The sequence below is a fragment of the Homarus americanus genome, unplaced genomic scaffold (assembly GCF_018991925.1).
Source record: "Homarus americanus isolate GMGI-L3 unplaced genomic scaffold, GMGI_Hamer_2.0 scaffold23578, whole genome shotgun sequence".
In the NCBI taxonomy this organism is placed as follows: Eukaryota; Metazoa; Arthropoda; class Malacostraca; order Decapoda; family Nephropidae; genus Homarus; species Homarus americanus.
The window spans coordinates 8,783,141-8,801,134 of record NW_024733231.1 but is presented as its reverse complement, the minus strand read 5'-3'; the positions used below and the strand labels follow the sequence as shown (position 1 = coordinate 8,801,134).

Genomic DNA, 17,994 nt, shown 5'->3' with positions numbered 1-17,994 from the left:
ATAAGGAGTCTGCAATCAGGTTGTCCACCCACTTTATGTGCCGGACTTGTAGGTTATAGGGCTGGGTGAGGAGAGCCCAGCGGAGGATTCGCTGGTTGGAGTCTTGTTGGTTTGGATGAACGTGAGTGGGTTATGGTCGGTGAAGACTAGGGTTGTTTGTGGGCAAGACTGGAGGTAACATTCAAACTTCTTTATTGCCAACACCAGAGCCAGGGCCTCCTTCTCTATGGTCGAGTAGTTGGTCTGATGTTTTTTCAACTTGGCGGAGTAGTATGCCACAGGGTGAAGGACATCAGTGGTTGGGTCGGGTTGTAGGAGCACAGCCCCCACTCCGACACCGCTAGCGTCGATTTGCAGATGGAAGGGCAAGGTGTAGTCAGGGGGGTGGACTACAGGCTTGGAGGCAAGGAAGGCTTTGAGGCGGTGGAAAGACTGGTCGTACCTCTGGTTCCAGATGTAAGGGACCGTAGAACTGGTAAGGTCTGTGAGGAGTCCGGCCACGCTGGAGAAGTTACTGAAGAACCGACGGTAGTAGCTGCACATCCCCAGGAAGCGCACGAGTTCCTTCCTCGTCCTTGGAGTGGGGGAAGGACAAGATGGCTCTAACTTTTGCGTCCTTGGGTCTCACCATACCATGCCCAACGATATGTCCCAGGTAAGTCACTGAGGCCCAGCCAAAAGTAGATTTAGCCAGGTTTATGGTGAATCCAGTCTCTTGCAGTCGTGCAAACAGTATCTCCAAACGCACCAGATGTTCGCCCCAACCGTCCAACACCACCACCAGGTCATCCAGGTAGGCGAACGTCCCACCTAGGTCCTGAATTAGGAAGTTGATGGCCCTCTGGAATGTGGCCGGAGCATTAGAAAAGCCAAACGCCATAACCAAATATTGAAAAAGACCAAATGGAGTTATAAATGCCGAGATTATTTTTGCCCTATCCGTGAGTCCCACTTGATAATATCCTTTCAACAGGTCCACGGTAGATATAAATTTGGCACAGCCTATGCTGTCTATTATATCTTCAATCAAAGGTAAAGGGTAGGAGTCTAAGACAGTGACCTGGTTCACTTTACGATAATCGGTACAGAAACGAAAAGTGCCATCGGGTTTTGGAATGAGAAGGCAAGGTGAAGCCCAGGGGGAGGTACTAGGCTCAGCTAAGTTATGTTTTAACAAAAAGTCTACCTCCTTTTCCATAATCTCTTTTTTGTAGATTTAGTCGATAGGCTGATTGCCTAATGGGTTGTAAATCATCTGAGATTAGCTTAATATCATGTTTAAGTATATTGCAAAACCCTGGGAGGTCTGACGTGACTTTAGGAAATGTTGATAATAACTTAGTGAGATCTTTTGCTTGAGATGGATTCAGAACAGAAAAATACTCATCCAAGTTGTTGAGTATGTGACTGTTAGCAGGGTTTTCTTTAGGTAGAGGGAAGTCTAAATTCTCCAATAGATCCATGTCATCTGTCTCCGGCTCCGGCCCTGACAAAACCGTATGCAATACAGGCAAGCTTATAGCCTCTGGGACGTCTTCCTCTGACTGCCTGGAATGGTAAAGTTTCATGAGATTAATGTGAACAAGTTGTGAAGCTTTCCTGCGATCAGGAGTATGGATTATATAGTACCATAAATTCCTTAACAAAATATTCAGCTTCCTATAAATTACCCTTAACCAAACTTAACCTAAACATTAACAGTATATACATATTAATACAACATAAAACAATCGTGAAGCAAGGTGGAGGTGGGAGAGGCAATACAAGATTACAAATACTTAAGTGAGGAGCTGAGATGGCTGTAGAAGACGGTAGGTAGTCACTGTGCCGTAGGTTTAGACGATAGGTGATCCTGTGGTCACTTCCCAGAGTGTAGTGCTCTCACCTCGAACTCGAGCTGACAAAGAAGACTTGGAGGAAGTGACGCAACAACCAGGATATGGAGAAGGGAAACCCCGGAGTGGTAACTAAGACGAGTCATACTCGTGTCTCGTCCCTAGATGGCGTTGCTCGTGGTGCTGGGTAGGTAGATCAGGACAATAGATGGCGTGGTTCGTAGTGCTGGGTAGGTAGATCATGACAATTGGTGGAGGGGTTCGTAACAATATGAACAAATTCGGCCAATGCTTAAGTGGCTCGCATACCAACCATTCTATGAAAATTATAGAGTATTCAGAGTACTTTGGCTGGGATGGAAAGTTAAGGACCCCCGGTCAATGGGCGTGGCAGGAGACTAACCTCGAGGTAAGACACGCCTACTTGTCATTCCTCGGAGGCTTCAGAACACCGCCCTGCTTCACCCCCTCCCCAAACCTTCACTAGCCTTGAGGAAAAGTGAGTATATAAGCGAGGAACTATGGACGACCAGCATCACTCAAACTCTCACCACCTACAACATGAAGGTGAAGCAGTGACACAACAGTGCTCCAACTCCTTTGTAAACTTTAGTTATATCAAAGTGTAATATATTGGAAAGCCATTTGTTATAATTCAGTGCCAGAGTTATTTGAGGTTATTTGTTACTAAACGTTGTTATATTATGTTAGAGAAAGAGCCAGTATCTATACCTGAAATACATTTATAATGAGACGCCTTGTAAGTAGGAAATTATGTAGAACAGATAAGAAAAAGCAAAGTCACTGCTTATTTTGTTATCATTTGATAATTTCCTAGAAGCTGATATAGGTTTGCATTAATAATATGGTTTATTAATGATATTACAACACACAGAATAAAAAGTAGAAAGTGCATTATATGCAGCTAGTGGTCGTGGCTTACTGAAATATGTCTGTCGTTCCTCTACACAGGTCGTTCTTGCTCTAACACTGGTGGGTGTGGTATTGGCTGCTCCGTCCTACAGGCCCACCCCGTCCTACAGGCCCACTCCATCCTACAGACCCACTCCATCCTACAGGCCCACTCCATCCTACACTCCAGCTCCCTCCTACCGGCCTGCCCCGTCCTACAGTCCAGCTCCGTCTTATAATGTAAGTCACCTTAATAGTCTCATGTCTTTTCTCAATCATTTTTAATCTATGAATAGGAAATATTCTTTTTTTACTATAAGTCATTGTACATATTCCAGTTTATTAACCCACTATGAATCTTCTCCAGACTGTTCCCCAGTACAACTTCAACTACGCTGTGAAGGACGACTACTCCGGCAACGACTTCGGCCACGAGGAGAACCGTGACGGCTACAATACCGAGGGGTCGTACTACGTGCAGCTTCCCGACGGTCGTCTGCAGCAGGTGACCTACACTGTCAATGGAGACTCTGGCTACGTGGCCCAAGTCTCTTACCAGGGAGAGGCTCAGTACCCCCACTACCAGCCATCCTACTCCCCCGCCCCAGCCTACAGACCTGCACCAAGCTACACACCCACACCCGCCTATGGCTAACTGATAATGTAATATCACCGTGATCATATTTATTTCTGACTAATAAAGTTTCATAAAGTTTTATTAACTTTTATCTCATCCATGTGACATACCTTCCGGTTATGCATGACCTCTACACCGCCATCACAATCCGTTCAACTAAAACTCTCGATACTGAAAGATGGACCCATAGTGGAGATACGACATGCTGACTATGTCACCTATTATGCACAGTTTAGCTGACTCTGCACGTGATCACCTTCACTTGTCTAAATATAAAGTTGTGTACCCATTCACAACTAAGTGGAATGGGGGTCTCCCGAGAGGAACTTTTTGAACAGGAACCGAGTAATACATCCACTCGGACACATCACTTCTTTAACCTATAGTGACTAATTATGGAACAAAAAATGAAATGTATAAAATCATATGAATTATATTTAATTTATAAAAAACAAAAACAAAAAAAAAACAATATCAGTAATCGAAGAACTGTCCGTGAATATCATTATGGTTGAGTATAATAACAAGAGACACGTACAGTACAGGATTATGACAATATATAGAGTATCCCAGAGAAATGTCCCTGTTTCCCTCCCTCCCTGCCTGCTCCCTGCCTCTCTCTCGGCCTGCTCCCTGAGACACTATGAGTTGGAGGGAGGGAGGGAGGGAACTGGCAAGGAGGGAGGCAGGGAATGAGGGAGGCAGGGACATTTTACGGGGACACCCTATATACAACTACTTACGATACTCTGCCCATGATTGTAGAATATTGTAGTACATAATAAGACTTCTGGGTGTCGCCATTGTAGGGTTACTCGTCCTCCAGGGAATAGTTAGTCATACTCAGAGGTCCTTAGAGAAAATAATCAGTATACGAATGACCTGAAGTCTTTCGTGCATACAACAATGGTGTCAATAAAGGTGGTTGATAGGACGGGGTGGGTGAGGTGTAGTATTGGGCTGGCCTGTAGGAAGGAGCAGAGGAATAACCATGACAGGACGTGGGTGGGAAAGCCACAGCGGAGGCCACCAGACAGTGTAACAATAACCTGTACAAGAAACATCTACTGTAAGACTCAGCATGACGACACTGTCTTGGCGCTTCTTATCGACGTCCTAAGCAACAACCAACAAAACTACTCTATCATAATATATTTTACATAAATTTCACAAGTATTACGTCCGAATGGATGCAGGACTAGCCTCGTGTCCTCGGAGACCACTCAACTCAGAAAGAGTAACTTGCGACAATCTTTACAGTAAAGGAATAAAGGTGATGAGGTACAGTGCCGGCCAAACTACCTCTTTGAATGCAATAGCCTTAGTTGCATCTGCATTGATATCAGGCCTTTGGGAACAACTTTTACTTTCTCTTGTTTAAAATGAAAATCACTTAACCCTTTGGCTCCTGGAGGTTTCCAGATGCTGAATAAACTTATCTGGCTGTGGCTAATAGTGGTGTTGAGGCATATGTCCAATTTAGATATAACATTCGGATAAGTTAATAATAAGTAAATTCTCTTGCATTTTATTGGTCAGGAATAAATATGAACAAGGTAATATGTTATCAGTTAACCATAGGAGGGTGTGGGTGTGTAGGCTGGGGCGGGGGAGTAGGATGGCTGGTAATGGGGGTACTGTGCCTCTCCCTGGTAAGAGACTTGAGCCACGTAGCCAGAGTCTCCATTGACATTGTAAGTCACAGTCTGCAGACGACCGTCGGGAAGCTGCACAGAGTACGACCCCTGGGTATCGTAGCCATCACGGTTCTCCTGGTGACCGAAATCGTTACCGGAGTAATCGTCCTTTACCGCGTAGTTATAGTTGTACTGAGGAACAGTCTGGGGAAGATTCAATAAAAACATTAATATATATAAGGGACAAACATTCTACATCGCCACACATCATTTGAACCCTGTAATGCATTATTATATTTACAGTGTTTTGTATGACAATAACTTTATATTTGCTTGAGAGAAAATATAAAACTAATAAGGAGACTTTACATTATATGATGGTGCAGGCCTGTAGGAAGGAGCTGGGGCGTAGGTTGGAGTGGGCCTATAGGATGGAGTGGGCCTGTAGGATGGAGTGGGCCTGTAGGATGGAGTGGGCCTGTATGATGAGGTGAGCCTATAGGATGGAGCAGGCCTGTAGTGGGCAGGCCTGTAGGAGGGAGTTGGGAAGTGACCATAGCGGGGCCTGGAAGGGGCACTCACAACGACAGCCACCAAAGTTAGAGCAAGAACGACCTGTGTAGAGGAACAGTGGACGTAATATTCAGTGAGGGACCACCACCACAACACCAACATTTTAGAAGCACCAGCCTCACATAATACAGTTTCTCATTTTTTGTGCAATAATTATTTAATTAACTAAATAATTCTTTTGGTTACTTCGAAACTTGTCAAACAGTATAATGAGAAAGGTTGTTGCTCTACACGATACTTCAGTTTTCAGAATTTCCTACAGCCAGTAAAATTCCTGTAACGTAATTAAGCAGTGTATTTTAAAACATTCCTTAGTTTAGGTTGACATCGAGTATAAGTCTTCGCACTGTTTATGTAATCCGTTTTTTAGCTTCAAACTCACACTGGAATGCTATCTGAAACAACTCGAAGTAACTAATTTATGTAAGAAGTAATATTGTAGTACATTATGTTATAGCAAATATTACGATCGTAGCGTAAGTATATGAATAACATCACTCTATAGGATGTACTAGTGTAGTCTTGGCTCACCTTCATGTTGTAGGAGATGAGAGGAACTGTGTTGATGACTGCCAGAGCTTCCCACTTATATACTCACTCAGTGCCATGGTGAGGGAGGGGGCCGGGAGAGGGAGGGATGGAGGGAGGGAGGGGGTGTTTTGAGTCCCCTGGTGGGCGGGTCCTGCTCCTTGTATCTCATGACCCACGCCTTCTTCACCCTCTTACTGCCAGATCGTTAACCTTGTGAACTGCATCAAACACCTCGACTCGCTCTTTAATTCCCATGTCTTGGTCAGCAACTAACATGTACTTTCTTATGACTGCCTTTGTTTTCGTTTACGGGGATCAGCACAGTGTATCAGTGTGCGTTGATGGGTTGATTATCTCACTAGGTTGATAGTTATCGGGACCCAGGATGTAATAAGTGACTGATAACAGGTGTGAGCCAGTACCAGTAGTATAACCACATCACCATCACCTGCCCATAAAAATCTAAACTGACTCACAAATCTCCAAACTGCAGAAATTAAATGTCTCAACCTGTCTGTGATATGTGACACTATATAGGCCCATGTAACTGACGCCCTGGTTTGTGTCAGCCTAGCTTGAATGTTGATCTTATTGTCAGGACACACAATCCCAGCTGTGCTTCTCTTGGTGCATCGAAAAGAATTTAATTCACACAGTTATTAGTTATGTCAATTATGGGATACGTCGAACTGCCTCTGTCTCTCGATAAAATAATTATTTCTGTTTTGTTTTTCTATATCTAAATGGTTCAAGCTATTGTGTTCAGACCACCAGATGACTAATTTCTGAAAGTCATTCACGAAAACAAGAAACGAATGAGTGAATGACAGCAAGAGAAGGGAGAGTATGTGATTGTTCTTGAATCCGGCCACACTATATGAAAGCCACACTGCCTGATAACCATACTACATGATAGCCACACATCATGATAACCACTAAACGATAACCACAGAGGAAAAAACTTAAATGCAAAAACAAACATGGAAAATCAATGAAAGTAAATGTCACGTTGATGCTGAAGGTCTAGGTGAGGGAGAGTGAGTTCCTCAGTTCCCGAGGGTAGAGAGGCACTTTACCACTCTATAACACATCACATCTACTTTCTAATATATATAAAACTTATGATTATTTTAAAAATGTTGTGCTTTTCTTAATAGCTGTGAGAAAATATTGATGCAAGTGGCATTTCTGCTTGTGTATTATAATGTGTTACAGGGTGTTGCAGTGTTACAGGGTGTTGTAGTGTTACAGTGTGTTCCAGTGTTGCAGGGTATGTAGTGTTATAGGGTGTTGCAATGTTACAGTGTGTTCCAGTGTTGCAGGGTGTTGCAGTGTTACAGGGTGTTGCAGTGTTACAGTGTGTCGCAGTGTTGCAGTTTTAAAGGGTGGTGCAGGGTTACAGGGTGTTGCAATGTTACAGGGTGTTGCAGTGTTACAGGGTGTTCCAGTGTTGCAGGGTGTTGCAGTGTTAAGGGTGTAGCAGTGTTAAAGGGTGTTGCAGTGTTGCAGGTTATACAGTGTTACAGTTTGTTGCAGTGTTACAGGGTATTTCAGTGTTAGAAGGTGTTGCAGTGTTACAGGCAGCTGTAGTGTTACAGGGTGTTGCAGTATTACCAAGTCGTCTCTGAAGTCAACATAGCAAGATCGATGTCTTCCTCCCGTATGAACTGAGGCATAATGATTAACCTGACTTATCGTTATAATACTGTAATAAGACTAACCATTTTTATAGCATCTGGGAGAATTAAGTTGATTAGAAATAGTGTAAATCCTCGGTAGAGCTTCACTGTACTACAAGGTGACTGAGTATGGATGTTCACAGAGTTGCCATGTTTAGTGACAGGTGAAGGTGTTGACTGAAGGTGTAGGAGGTTACAACATGGGTGTAGGAAGGTGTGGGTGGTGTGTGGCTGCCTGGTGTTGGGATTAATGGTCACTTTACCTTTCTGCTGTTTTGGCTGGACCTGCTTTTTTCTTCTTTTTTTGTCTTTCTTCTTTCTTCTTAATCTTCTAATCTTATTCTTTCTTCTTTGAACTTCATGTGAGACACGTCCGTGCAGTCTATATTTATAAGACTAAGTGCTCTTCCCCTCTCACTGTCACCCTCTTTCATCCTCACCCCTTAACACCTTCCTCACGAGTAAGGACAAAACACATTACAAACACTCACTACCATTAGTCATCACTTCACCACCATCAGGAAGGTCTACACTCAAGTCAGCAAGGGAAATTATTATCAGTGGTCGAGTATACAATAACAAGACTAGTAAGAAGAGGGACACGATATTGTTTTAGGGAGATTTTAAGTATTTAAGTCCTTCCTGACATGATTTAATATAAATCAGTCAACAAATGATGAAATTGGTTCTTTTTCATTAAAGACGTTTTTTAGTCTCATAATGTAGACTAAACTATACCTGAATCAGGTAAGGTATGGTTAGGTTAGTTACGGTTAGATTAGTTTATTTTGGGTAAGATAGGCTAATTTGGTTGGTAAAAATTCTATTCTCATAAACGCTGCAAACTTCATATATTTTTATAACTAGCAGCTGATCATCATTTAAGTGACTGGCGATGGCTGTGTGGATAATTGTCCTTCTTACACACTTCATCAGGGAAAGATAACTTCTGGGTAAAGTTCTTGCATTTTATTGGTTAGGAATAAATATGAACAAGGTAATATGTTATCAGTTAACCATAGGAGGGTGTGGGTGTGTAGGCTGGGGCGGGGGAGTAGGATGGCTGGTAGTGGGGGTACTGAGCCTCTCCCTGGTAAGAGACTTGGGCCACGTAGCCAGAGTCTCCGTTGACATTGTAAGTCACAGTCTGCAGACGACCGTCGGGAAGCTGCACAGAGTACGACCCCTGGGTGTCGTAGCCGTCACGGTTCTCCTGGTGGCCGAAGTCGTTACCGGAATAGTCGTCCTTCACGGCGTAGTTATAGGTGTAGTGAGGAACAGTCTGGGGAAGATTCAATAAAAATATTATAATATATAATGGACAAACATTCTACTTCGCCACACATCATTTGAACCCTGTAATGCATTATTATATTTACAGTGTTTTATATGACAGAATAAATTTATATTTGCTTGAGAGAAAATATAAAACTAATAAGGGGACTTACATTATAAGATGGTGCAGGGCTGTAGGAAGGAGCTGGGGCGTAGGATGGAGTGGGCCTGTAGGCTGGAGTGGGCCTGTAGGAGGGAGTGGGACTGTAGGATGGAGTGGGCCTGTATGATGGAGTGGGCCTGTATGATGGAACAGGCCTGTAGTGGGCAGGCCTGTAGGAGGGAATTGGGGAGTGACCATAGCGGGGCCTGTACGGGGCAGCGACAACGACAGCCACCAAAGTTAGAGCAAGAACGACCTGTGTAGAGGAACAGCGGACGTAATATTCAGTCAGGGACCACCACCACAACACCAACATTTTAGAAGCACCAGCCTCACATAATACAGTTTCTCTTTCCTATGTCTGATGCAGTAATATAGACCTGAACTAACATTTTTTTTAGCTACTACGCAATTTGCTAAAATTTAAAGAAAAAGGTTTTTACTCTACATGATATTTAGTTCTCATAATTTCCTAGAGGCAGCAAGATGAAAATTAACTCAGTACTTTAAAACGATCCTTATTTTAGTTTAACATCGAGTCTAACTCGATTTACCATTTATGTATTTAATCCTTTTCTCAACGTCCGGACTCACACTGAAATGCTATCTGAAATAAGTCGAAGTAACTAATATGTAAAGAAGTGATATTGTAGTACATTGTGTTACGGCAAATATTACGATCGTAACATGATATATGAATAACGTCACTCTATAGGATGTACTAGTGTAGTCTTGGCTCACCTTCATGTTGTGGGAGATGAGAGGAACTGTGTTGTTGACTGCCAGAGCTTCCCACTTATATACTCACTCAGTGCCATGGTGAGGGAGGATGTCGGGAGCTGAAAGTGAGGGGGGGAGGTGTTTTGGGTTCCATGGTGGGCGGGTCCTGCCCCTGGTCTGTCATAGGCCACGCCCTCTTCACCCTCTTACTACCAGATCGTTAGCCTTGTGAACTGCACCAAACACCTCGACTCACTCTATAATACCCATATTTTGGTCAGCAACGAACATGTACTTTCTTATGACCGTCTTTGTTTTTCTTTACGGGGATCAACACATTATATCTGTATGCGTTGCTAGGATGGCTATCACACTGGGTTGATAGTTATCGTGTCTCAGGATGTAATAAGTGACTGATAACAGGAGTGAGACAGTACCAGTAGTAAAACCATATCACCATCACCTCGTAAAAACACAACTGACTCACAAATCTCCATACCACAGGAGAAGTTATATGTCTCAACCTATCTGTGATATATGAGGCCAGGCCCATGCGACTGACGCCTTGGGTTGATTCACAAACCCCACGGTGTATTGTGTCAGCCTAGCTTGAGTATAGGTAATAGACTTATAATGTCAGGACACACCCTCAACTGTGCTTCTCTTGTTGCGTCTCCAAAAGCTAATTAACACAATCATTAGTTAAGTCAATTATGGAATACGTCGAAGTGTCTCTGTCTCTCGATATAATAATTATTGCCCTTTTGTTTTTTTAGGTCTAAGCGGTTCAAGCTATTGTCTTCAGACCATCAGATGTTTATTTCGGAAAGTCATTTACGAAAACAAGAAACGAGTGAGTGAATGGCAACGAGAGAAGGGAGAGTGTGTGATTGTTCTTGAATCCGGCCACACTATATGATAACCACACTGCACGATAGCCACAGTGCATGATGACCACAAATCATGATAACCAATACATGATAACCATAGAGGAAAAAGACAAATGAGTAAGAAAAAATAAACAGACGACCAATGAAAGTAAATGTCATGATGTTGATAAAGGTCTAGGTGAGGGAGAGTCAGTTCCTCAGTTCCCGAGGGTAGAGAGGCACTTTACCACTCTATAACACATCACATCTACTTCCTAACAAATATAGAGTTTATGATTACTTTATAAATATTGTGTTTTTCTTAATAGCTGTGAGAATATGTTGATACAAGTTACTTTTCTACTTGTGTATTATGATATGTTACAGGGTGTTGCAGTGTTACAGGGTGTTGCAATGTTACAGTATGTCCTAGTGTTACAGGGTGTTGTAGTGTTACAGGGTGTTACAATGTTACAGGGTGTTGCAATGTTACAGGGTATTGGCTTGTTACAGGGTGTTGCGATGTTACAGGGTATTGCCTTGTTACAGGGTGTTGTAGTGTTACAGAGTGTTACATTGTAACAAGGTGTTGCAGTGTAACATTATTGCAGTGTAACGATGCAAATAGTTGCACATGAACTGAGGCCTAGTGATTAACCTGACTTATCGTTATAATACTGTAATAAGACTAACCATTTCTATAGCATCTGGGAGAATTTAGTTGATTAGAAATAGTGTAAATCCTCGGTAGAGTTTCACTGTACTACATGGTGACTGAGTATGAATGTTCACAGAGTTGCCATGCTTAGTGACCGGTGAAGGTGTTGACTGAAGGTGTAGGAGGTTACAACATGGGTGTAGGAAGGTGTGGGTGGTGTGTGGCTGCCTGGTGTTGGGATAAATGGTCACTTTACCTTTCTGCTGTTTTGGCTGGACCTGCTCTTTTCTTTCTTCTTTCTTCTTTCTTCTTACTCTTCTAATTTTATTCTTTCTTCTATGCACCTCATGTGAGACACGTCCGCGCAGTCTATATTTATAAGACTAAGTGCTCTTCCCCTCTCACTGTCACCCTCTTTCACCCTCACCCCTTAACACCTTCCTCACGAGTAAGGACAAAACACATTACAAACACTCACTACCATTAGTCATCACTTCACCACCATTAGGAAGGTCTACACTCAAGTCACCAGGATAAATTATTATCAGTGGTCGGGTTTACAATAACAAGACTAGTAGGAAAAATGACATGATATAATTTAATGGAAATTAGTTAGTAAATTATATCATTGATTTTATTTAATTTAAGACGTTTTTCAATATCACAATGTACTGTAGACCAAAGTGTACCTGAATTATTAGGATAAGGTAAGGTTAGGTTAGGCTAGGTTAGTTTAGATTGGGTAAGGTACGCTAATTGGGTCAGTAAAGATTATATTTACTTAAAAGCTACAAACTTCATATATTTTTGTAACTAGCAGCTGATCACCATTTAAGTGACTGGCGATAGCTGTGTGGATAATTGTCCTTCTTACACACTACATCAGGGAAAGATAACTTCTGGGTAAAGTTCTTGCGTTTTATTGGTCAGGAATAAATATGAACAAGGTAATATGTTATCAGTTAACCATAGGAGGGTGTGGGTGTGTAGGCTGGGGCGGGGGAGTAGGATGGCTGGTAGTGGGGGTACTGAGCCTCTCCCTGGTAAGAGACTTGGGCCACGTAGCCAGAGTCTCCGTTGACATTGTAAGTCACAGTCTGCAGACGACCGTCGGGAAGCTGCACAGAGTACGACCCCTGGGTGTCGTAGCCGTCACGGTTCTCCTGGTGGCCGAAGTCGTTACCGGAATAGTCGTCCTTCACGGCGTAGTTATAGGTGTAGTGAGGAACAGTCTGGGGAAGATTCAATAAAAATATTATTATATATAATGGACAAATATTCTACTTCGCAACACATCTATTGAACCCTGTAATGCATTATTATATTTACAGTCTTTGTATGACAGAATAACTTTATATTTGCTTGAGAGAAAATATAAAACTAATAAGGGGACTTACATTATATGATGGTGCAGGCCTGTAGGAAGGAGCTGGGGCGTAGGTTGGAGTGGGCCTATAGGATGGAGTGGGCCTGTAGGATGGAGTGGGCTTGTAGGATGGAGTGGGCCTGTATGATGGAGTGGGCCTGTATGATGGAACAGGCCTGTAGTGGGCAGGCCTGTAGGAGGGAATTGGGGAGTGACCATAGCGGGGCCTGGACGGGGCAGCGACAACGACAGCCACCAAAGTGAGAGCAAAAACGACCTGTGTAGAGGAACAGCGGACGTAATATTCAGTCAGGGACCACCACAACACCAACATTTTAGAAGCACCAGCCTCACATAATACAGTTTCTCTTTCCTATGTCTGATGCAGTAATATAGACCTGAACTAACATTTTTTTTTAGCTACTACGCAATTTGCTAAAATGTAAAGAAAAAGGTTTTTACTCTACATAATATTCAGTTCTCATAATTTCCTAGAGGCAGCAAGATGAAACTTAACTCAGTACTTTAAAACGATCCTTATTTTAGTTTAACATCGAGTCTAACTCGATTTACCATTTATGTATTTAATCCTTTTCTCAACGTCCGGACTCACACTGAAATGCTATCTGATATAAGTCGAAGTAACTACTATGCAAAGAAGTGATATTGTAGTACATTGTGTTACGGCAAATATTACGATCGTAACATGATATATGAATAACGTCACTCTATAGGATGTACTAGTGTAGTCTTGGCTCACCTTCATGTTGTGGGAGATGAGAGGAACTGTGTTGTTGACTGCCAGAGCTTCCCACTTATATACTCACTCAGTGCCATGGTGAGGGAGGAGGTCGGGAGCTGAAAGTGAGGGGGGGATGTGTTTTGGGTTCCATGGTGGGCGGGTCCTGCCCCTGGTCTGTCATAGGCCACGCCCTCTTCACCCTCTTACTACCAGATCGTTAGCCTTGTGAACTGCACCAAACACCTCGACTCACTCTATAATACCCATATTTTGGTCAGCAACGAACATGTACTTTCTTATGACCGTCTTTGTTTTTCTTTACGGGGATCAACACATTATATCTGTATGCGTTGCTAGGATGGCTATCACACTGGGTTGATAGTTATCGTGTCTCAGGATGTAATAAGTGACTGATAACAGGAGTGAGACAGTACCAGTAGTAAAACCATATCACCATCACCTCGTAAAAACACAACTGACTCACAAATCTCCAAACCACAGGAGAAGTTATATGTCTCAACCTATCTGTGATATATGACGCCAGACCCATACGACTGACGCCTTGGGTTGATTCACAAACCCCACGGTGTACTGTGTCAGCCTAGCTTGAGTATAGGTAATAGACTTATAATGTCAGGACACACCCTCAACTGTGCTTCTCTTGTTGCGTCTCCAAAAGCTAATTAACACAATCATTAGTTAAGTCAATTATGGAATACGTCGAAGTGTCTCTGTCTCTCGATATAATAATTATTGCCCTTTTGTTTTTTTAGGTCTAAGCGGTTCAAGCTATTGTCTTCAGACCATCAGATGTTTATTTCGGAAAGTCATTTACGAAAACAAGAAACGAGTGAGTGAATGGCAACGAGAGAAGGGAGAGTGTGTGATTGTTCTTGAATCCGGCCACACTATATGATAACCACACTGCACGATAGCCACAGTGCATGATGACCACAAATCATGATAACCAATACATGATAACCATAGAGGAAAAAGACAAATGAGTAAGAAAAAATAAACAGACGACCAATGAAAGTAAATGTCATGATGTTGATAAAGGTCTAGGTGAGGGAGAGTCAGTTCCTCAGTTCCCGAGGGTAGAGAGGCACTTTACCACTCTATAACACATCACATCTACTTCCTAACAAATATAGAGTTTATGATTACTTTATAAATATTGTGTTTTTCTTAATAGCTGTGAGAATATGTTGATACAAGTTACTTTTCTACTTGTGTATTATGATATGTTACAGGGTGTTGCAGTGTTACAGGGTGTTGCAATGTTACAGTATGTCCTAGTGTTACAGGGTGTTGTAGTGTTACAGGGTGTTACAATGTTACAGGGTGTTGCAATGTTACAGGGTATTGGCTTGTTACAGGGTGTTGCGATGTTACAGGGTATTGCCTTGTTACAGGGTGTTGTAGTGTTACAGAGTGTTACATTGTAACAAGGTGTTGCAGTGTAACATTATTGCAGTGTAACGATGCAAATAGTTGCACATGAACTGAGGCCTAGTGATTAACCTGACTTATCGTTATAATACTGTAATAAGACTAACCATTTCTATAGCATCTAGGAGAATTAAGTTGATTAGAAATAGTGTAAATCCTCGGTAGAGTTTCACTGTACTACATGGTGACTGAGTATGAATGTTCAAAGAGTTGCCAGGCTTAGTGACCGGTGAAGGTGTTGACTGAAGGTGTAGGAGGTTACAACATGGGTGTAGGAAGGTGTGGGTGGTGTGTGGCTGCCTGGTGTTGGGATTAATGGTCACTTTACCTTTCTGCTGTTTTGGCTGGACCTGCTTTTTTCTTTCTTCTTTCTTCTTACTCTTCTAATTTTATTCTTTCTTCTATGTACCTCATGTGAGACACGTCCACGCAGTCTATATTTATAAGACTAAGTGCTCTTCCCCTCTCACTGTCACCCTCGTACCACCGCCCCGTGCCCTCCTCTCTCACCCTCACCCCTTAACACCTTCCTCACGAGTAAGGACAAAACACATTACAAACACTCACTAAAATTAGTCATCACTTCACCACCATCAGGAAGGTCTACACTCAAGTCAGCAAGGGAAATTATTATCAGTGGTCGAGTTTACAATAACAAGACTAGTAAGAAGAGGGACACGATATTGTTTTAGGGAGCTTTTAAGTATTTAAGTCCTTCCTGACATGATTTAATATAAATCAGTCAACAAATGATGAAATTGGTTCTTTTTCATTAGAGACGTTTTTTAGTCTCATAATGTAGACTAAACTATACCTGAATCAGCTAAGGTATGGTTAGGTTAGTTACGGTTAGATTAGTTTATTTTGGGAAAGATAGGCTAATTTGGTTGGTAAAAATTCGATTCTCATAAACGCTGCAAACTTCATATATTTTTATAACTAGCAGCTGATCATCATTTAAGTGACTGGCGATGGCTGTGTGGATAATTGTCCTTCTTACACACTCATCAGGGAAAGATAACTTCTGGGTAAAGTTCTTGCATTTTATTGGTTAGGAATAAATATGAACAAGGTAATATGTTATCAGTTAACCATAGGAGGGTCTGGGTGTGTAGGCTGGGGCGGGGGAGTAGGATGGCTGGTAGTGGGGGTACTGAGCCTCTCCCTGGTAAGAGACTTGGGCCACGTAGCCAGAGTCTCCGTTGACATTGTAAGTCACAGTCTGCAGACGACCGTCGGGAAGCTGCACAGAGTACGACCCCTGGGTGTCGTAGCCGTCACGGTTCTCCTGGTGGCCGAAGTCGTTACCGGAATAGTCGTCCTTCACGGCGTAGTTATAGGTGTAGTGAGGAACAGTCTGGGGAAGATTCAATAAAAATATTATAATATATAATGGACAAACATTCTACTTCGCCACACATCATTTGAACCCTGTAATGCATTAGTATATTTACAGTGTTTTATATGACAGAATAACTTTATATTTGCTTGAGAGAAAATATAAAACTAATAAGGGGACTTACATTATAAGATGGTGCAGGGCTGTAGGAAGGAGCTGGGGCGTAGGATGGAGTGGGCCTGTAGGCTGGAGTGGGCCTGTAGGAGGGAGTGGGACTGTAGGATGGAGTGGGCCTGTATGATGGAGTGGGCCTGTATGATGGAACAGGCCTGTAGTGGGCAGGCCTGTAGGAGGGAATTGGGGAGTGACCATAGCGGGGCCTGTACGGGGCAGCGACAACGACAGCCACCAAAGTTAGAGCAAGAACGACCTGTGTAGAGGAACAGCGGACGTAATATTCAGTCAGGGACCACCACCACAACACCAACATTTTAGAAGCACCAGCCTCACATAATACAGTTTCTCTTTCCTATGTCTGATGCAGTAATATAGACCTGAACTAACATTTTTTTTAGCTACTACGCAATTTGCTAAAATTTAAAGAAAAAGGTTTTTACTCTACATGATATTTAGTTCTCATAATTTCCTAGAGGCAGCAAGATGAAAATTAACTCAGTACTTTAAAACGATCCTTATTTTAGTTTAACATCGAGTCTAACTCGATTTACCATTTATGTATTTAATCCTTTTCTCAACGTCCGGACTCACACTGAAATGCTATCTGAAATAAGTCGAAGTAACTAATATGTAAAGAAGTGATATTGTAGTACATTGTGTTACGGCAAATATTACGATCGTAACATGATATATGAATAACGTCACTCTATAGGATGTACTAGTGTAGTCTTGGCTCACCTTCATGTTGTGGGAGATGAGAGGAACTGTGTTGTTGACTGCCAGAGCTTCCCACTTATATACTCACTCAGTGCCATGGTGAGGGAGGAGGTCGGGAGCTGAAAGTGAGGGGGGGAGGTGTTTTGGGTTCCATGGTGGGCGGGTCCTGCCCCTGGTCTGTCATAGGCCACGCCCTCTTCACCCTCTTACTACCAGATCGTTAGCCTTGTGAACTGCACCAAACACCTCGACTCACTCTATAATACCCATATTTTGGTCAGCAACGAACATGTACTTTCTTATGACCGTCTTTGTTTTTCTTTACGGGGATCAACACATTATATCTGTATGCGTTGCTAGGATGGCTATCACACTGGGTTGATAGTTATCGTGTCTCAGGATGTAATAAGTGACTGATAACAGGAGTGAGACAGTACCAGTAGTAAAACCATATCACCATCACCTCGTAAAAACACAACTGACTCACAAATCTCCATACCACAGGAGAAGTTATATGTCTCAACCTATCTGTGATATATGAGGCCAGGCCCATGCGACTGACGCCTTGGGTTGATTCACAAACCCCACGGTGTATTGTGTCAGCCTAGCTTGAGTATAGGTAATAGACTTATAATGTCAGGACACACCCTCAACTGTGCTTCTCTTGTTGCGTCTCCAAAAGCTAATTAACACAATCATTAGTTAAGTCAAT

The 17,994-nt window shown here is 42.6% G+C and overlaps 5 protein-coding genes across 5 annotated transcripts; 1 reads left to right on the top strand and 4 right to left on the bottom strand.

Annotated features, from left to right (window-relative positions):
* The first annotated feature begins 2,361 nt into the window (after positions 1 to 2,361).
* On the top strand, positions 2,362 to 3,463 carry LOC121869724 (DNA-directed RNA polymerase II subunit RPB1-like). The gene is made up of 3 exons (XM_042371286.1): positions 2,362 to 2,402; positions 2,808 to 2,987; positions 3,115 to 3,463. Exons 1-3 carry the CDS (start codon positions 2,397 to 2,399, stop codon positions 3,400 to 3,402), a joined length of 474 nt encoding a protein of 157 aa, XP_042227220.1. The 5' UTR covers positions 2,362 to 2,396; the 3' UTR covers positions 3,403 to 3,463.
* A 1,433-nt stretch (positions 3,464 to 4,896) lies between these two features.
* On the bottom strand, positions 4,897 to 6,151 carry LOC121869718 (DNA-directed RNA polymerase II subunit rpb1-like). The gene is made up of 3 exons (XM_042371279.1): positions 6,126 to 6,151; positions 5,391 to 5,636; positions 4,897 to 5,225 (listed from the first exon to the last, which is right to left on the bottom strand). Exons 1-3 carry the CDS (start codon positions 6,129 to 6,131, stop codon positions 4,956 to 4,958), a joined length of 522 nt encoding a protein of 173 aa, XP_042227213.1. The 5' UTR covers positions 6,132 to 6,151; the 3' UTR covers positions 4,897 to 4,955.
* Positions 6,152 to 8,758: 2,607 nt separating this feature from the next.
* Positions 8,759 to 10,059, bottom strand: LOC121869716 (cuticle protein 7-like). Its single transcript, XM_042371276.1, has 3 exons — positions 9,984 to 10,059; positions 9,253 to 9,498; positions 8,759 to 9,086 (listed from the first exon to the last, which is right to left on the bottom strand). Exons 1-3 carry the CDS (start codon positions 9,987 to 9,989, stop codon positions 8,817 to 8,819), a joined length of 522 nt encoding a protein of 173 aa, XP_042227210.1. The 5' UTR covers positions 9,990 to 10,059; the 3' UTR covers positions 8,759 to 8,816.
* A 2,334-nt stretch (positions 10,060 to 12,393) lies between these two features.
* Positions 12,394 to 13,658, bottom strand: LOC121869717 (adhesive plaque matrix protein-like). The gene is made up of 3 exons (XM_042371278.1): positions 13,616 to 13,658; positions 12,887 to 13,132; positions 12,394 to 12,721 (listed from the first exon to the last, which is right to left on the bottom strand). The coding sequence occupies exons 1-3, from the start codon at positions 13,619 to 13,621 to the stop codon at positions 12,452 to 12,454; spliced, it is 522 nt and encodes a 173-aa protein (XP_042227212.1). The 5' UTR covers positions 13,622 to 13,658; the 3' UTR covers positions 12,394 to 12,451.
* Positions 13,659 to 16,131: 2,473 nt separating this feature from the next.
* Positions 16,132 to 17,379, bottom strand: LOC121869715 (cuticle protein 7-like). The gene is made up of 3 exons (XM_042371275.1): positions 17,304 to 17,379; positions 16,573 to 16,818; positions 16,132 to 16,406 (listed from the first exon to the last, which is right to left on the bottom strand). Exons 1-3 carry the CDS (start codon positions 17,307 to 17,309, stop codon positions 16,137 to 16,139), a joined length of 522 nt encoding a protein of 173 aa, XP_042227209.1. The 5' UTR covers positions 17,310 to 17,379; the 3' UTR covers positions 16,132 to 16,136.
* Positions 17,380 to 17,994: the final 615 nt, after the last annotated feature.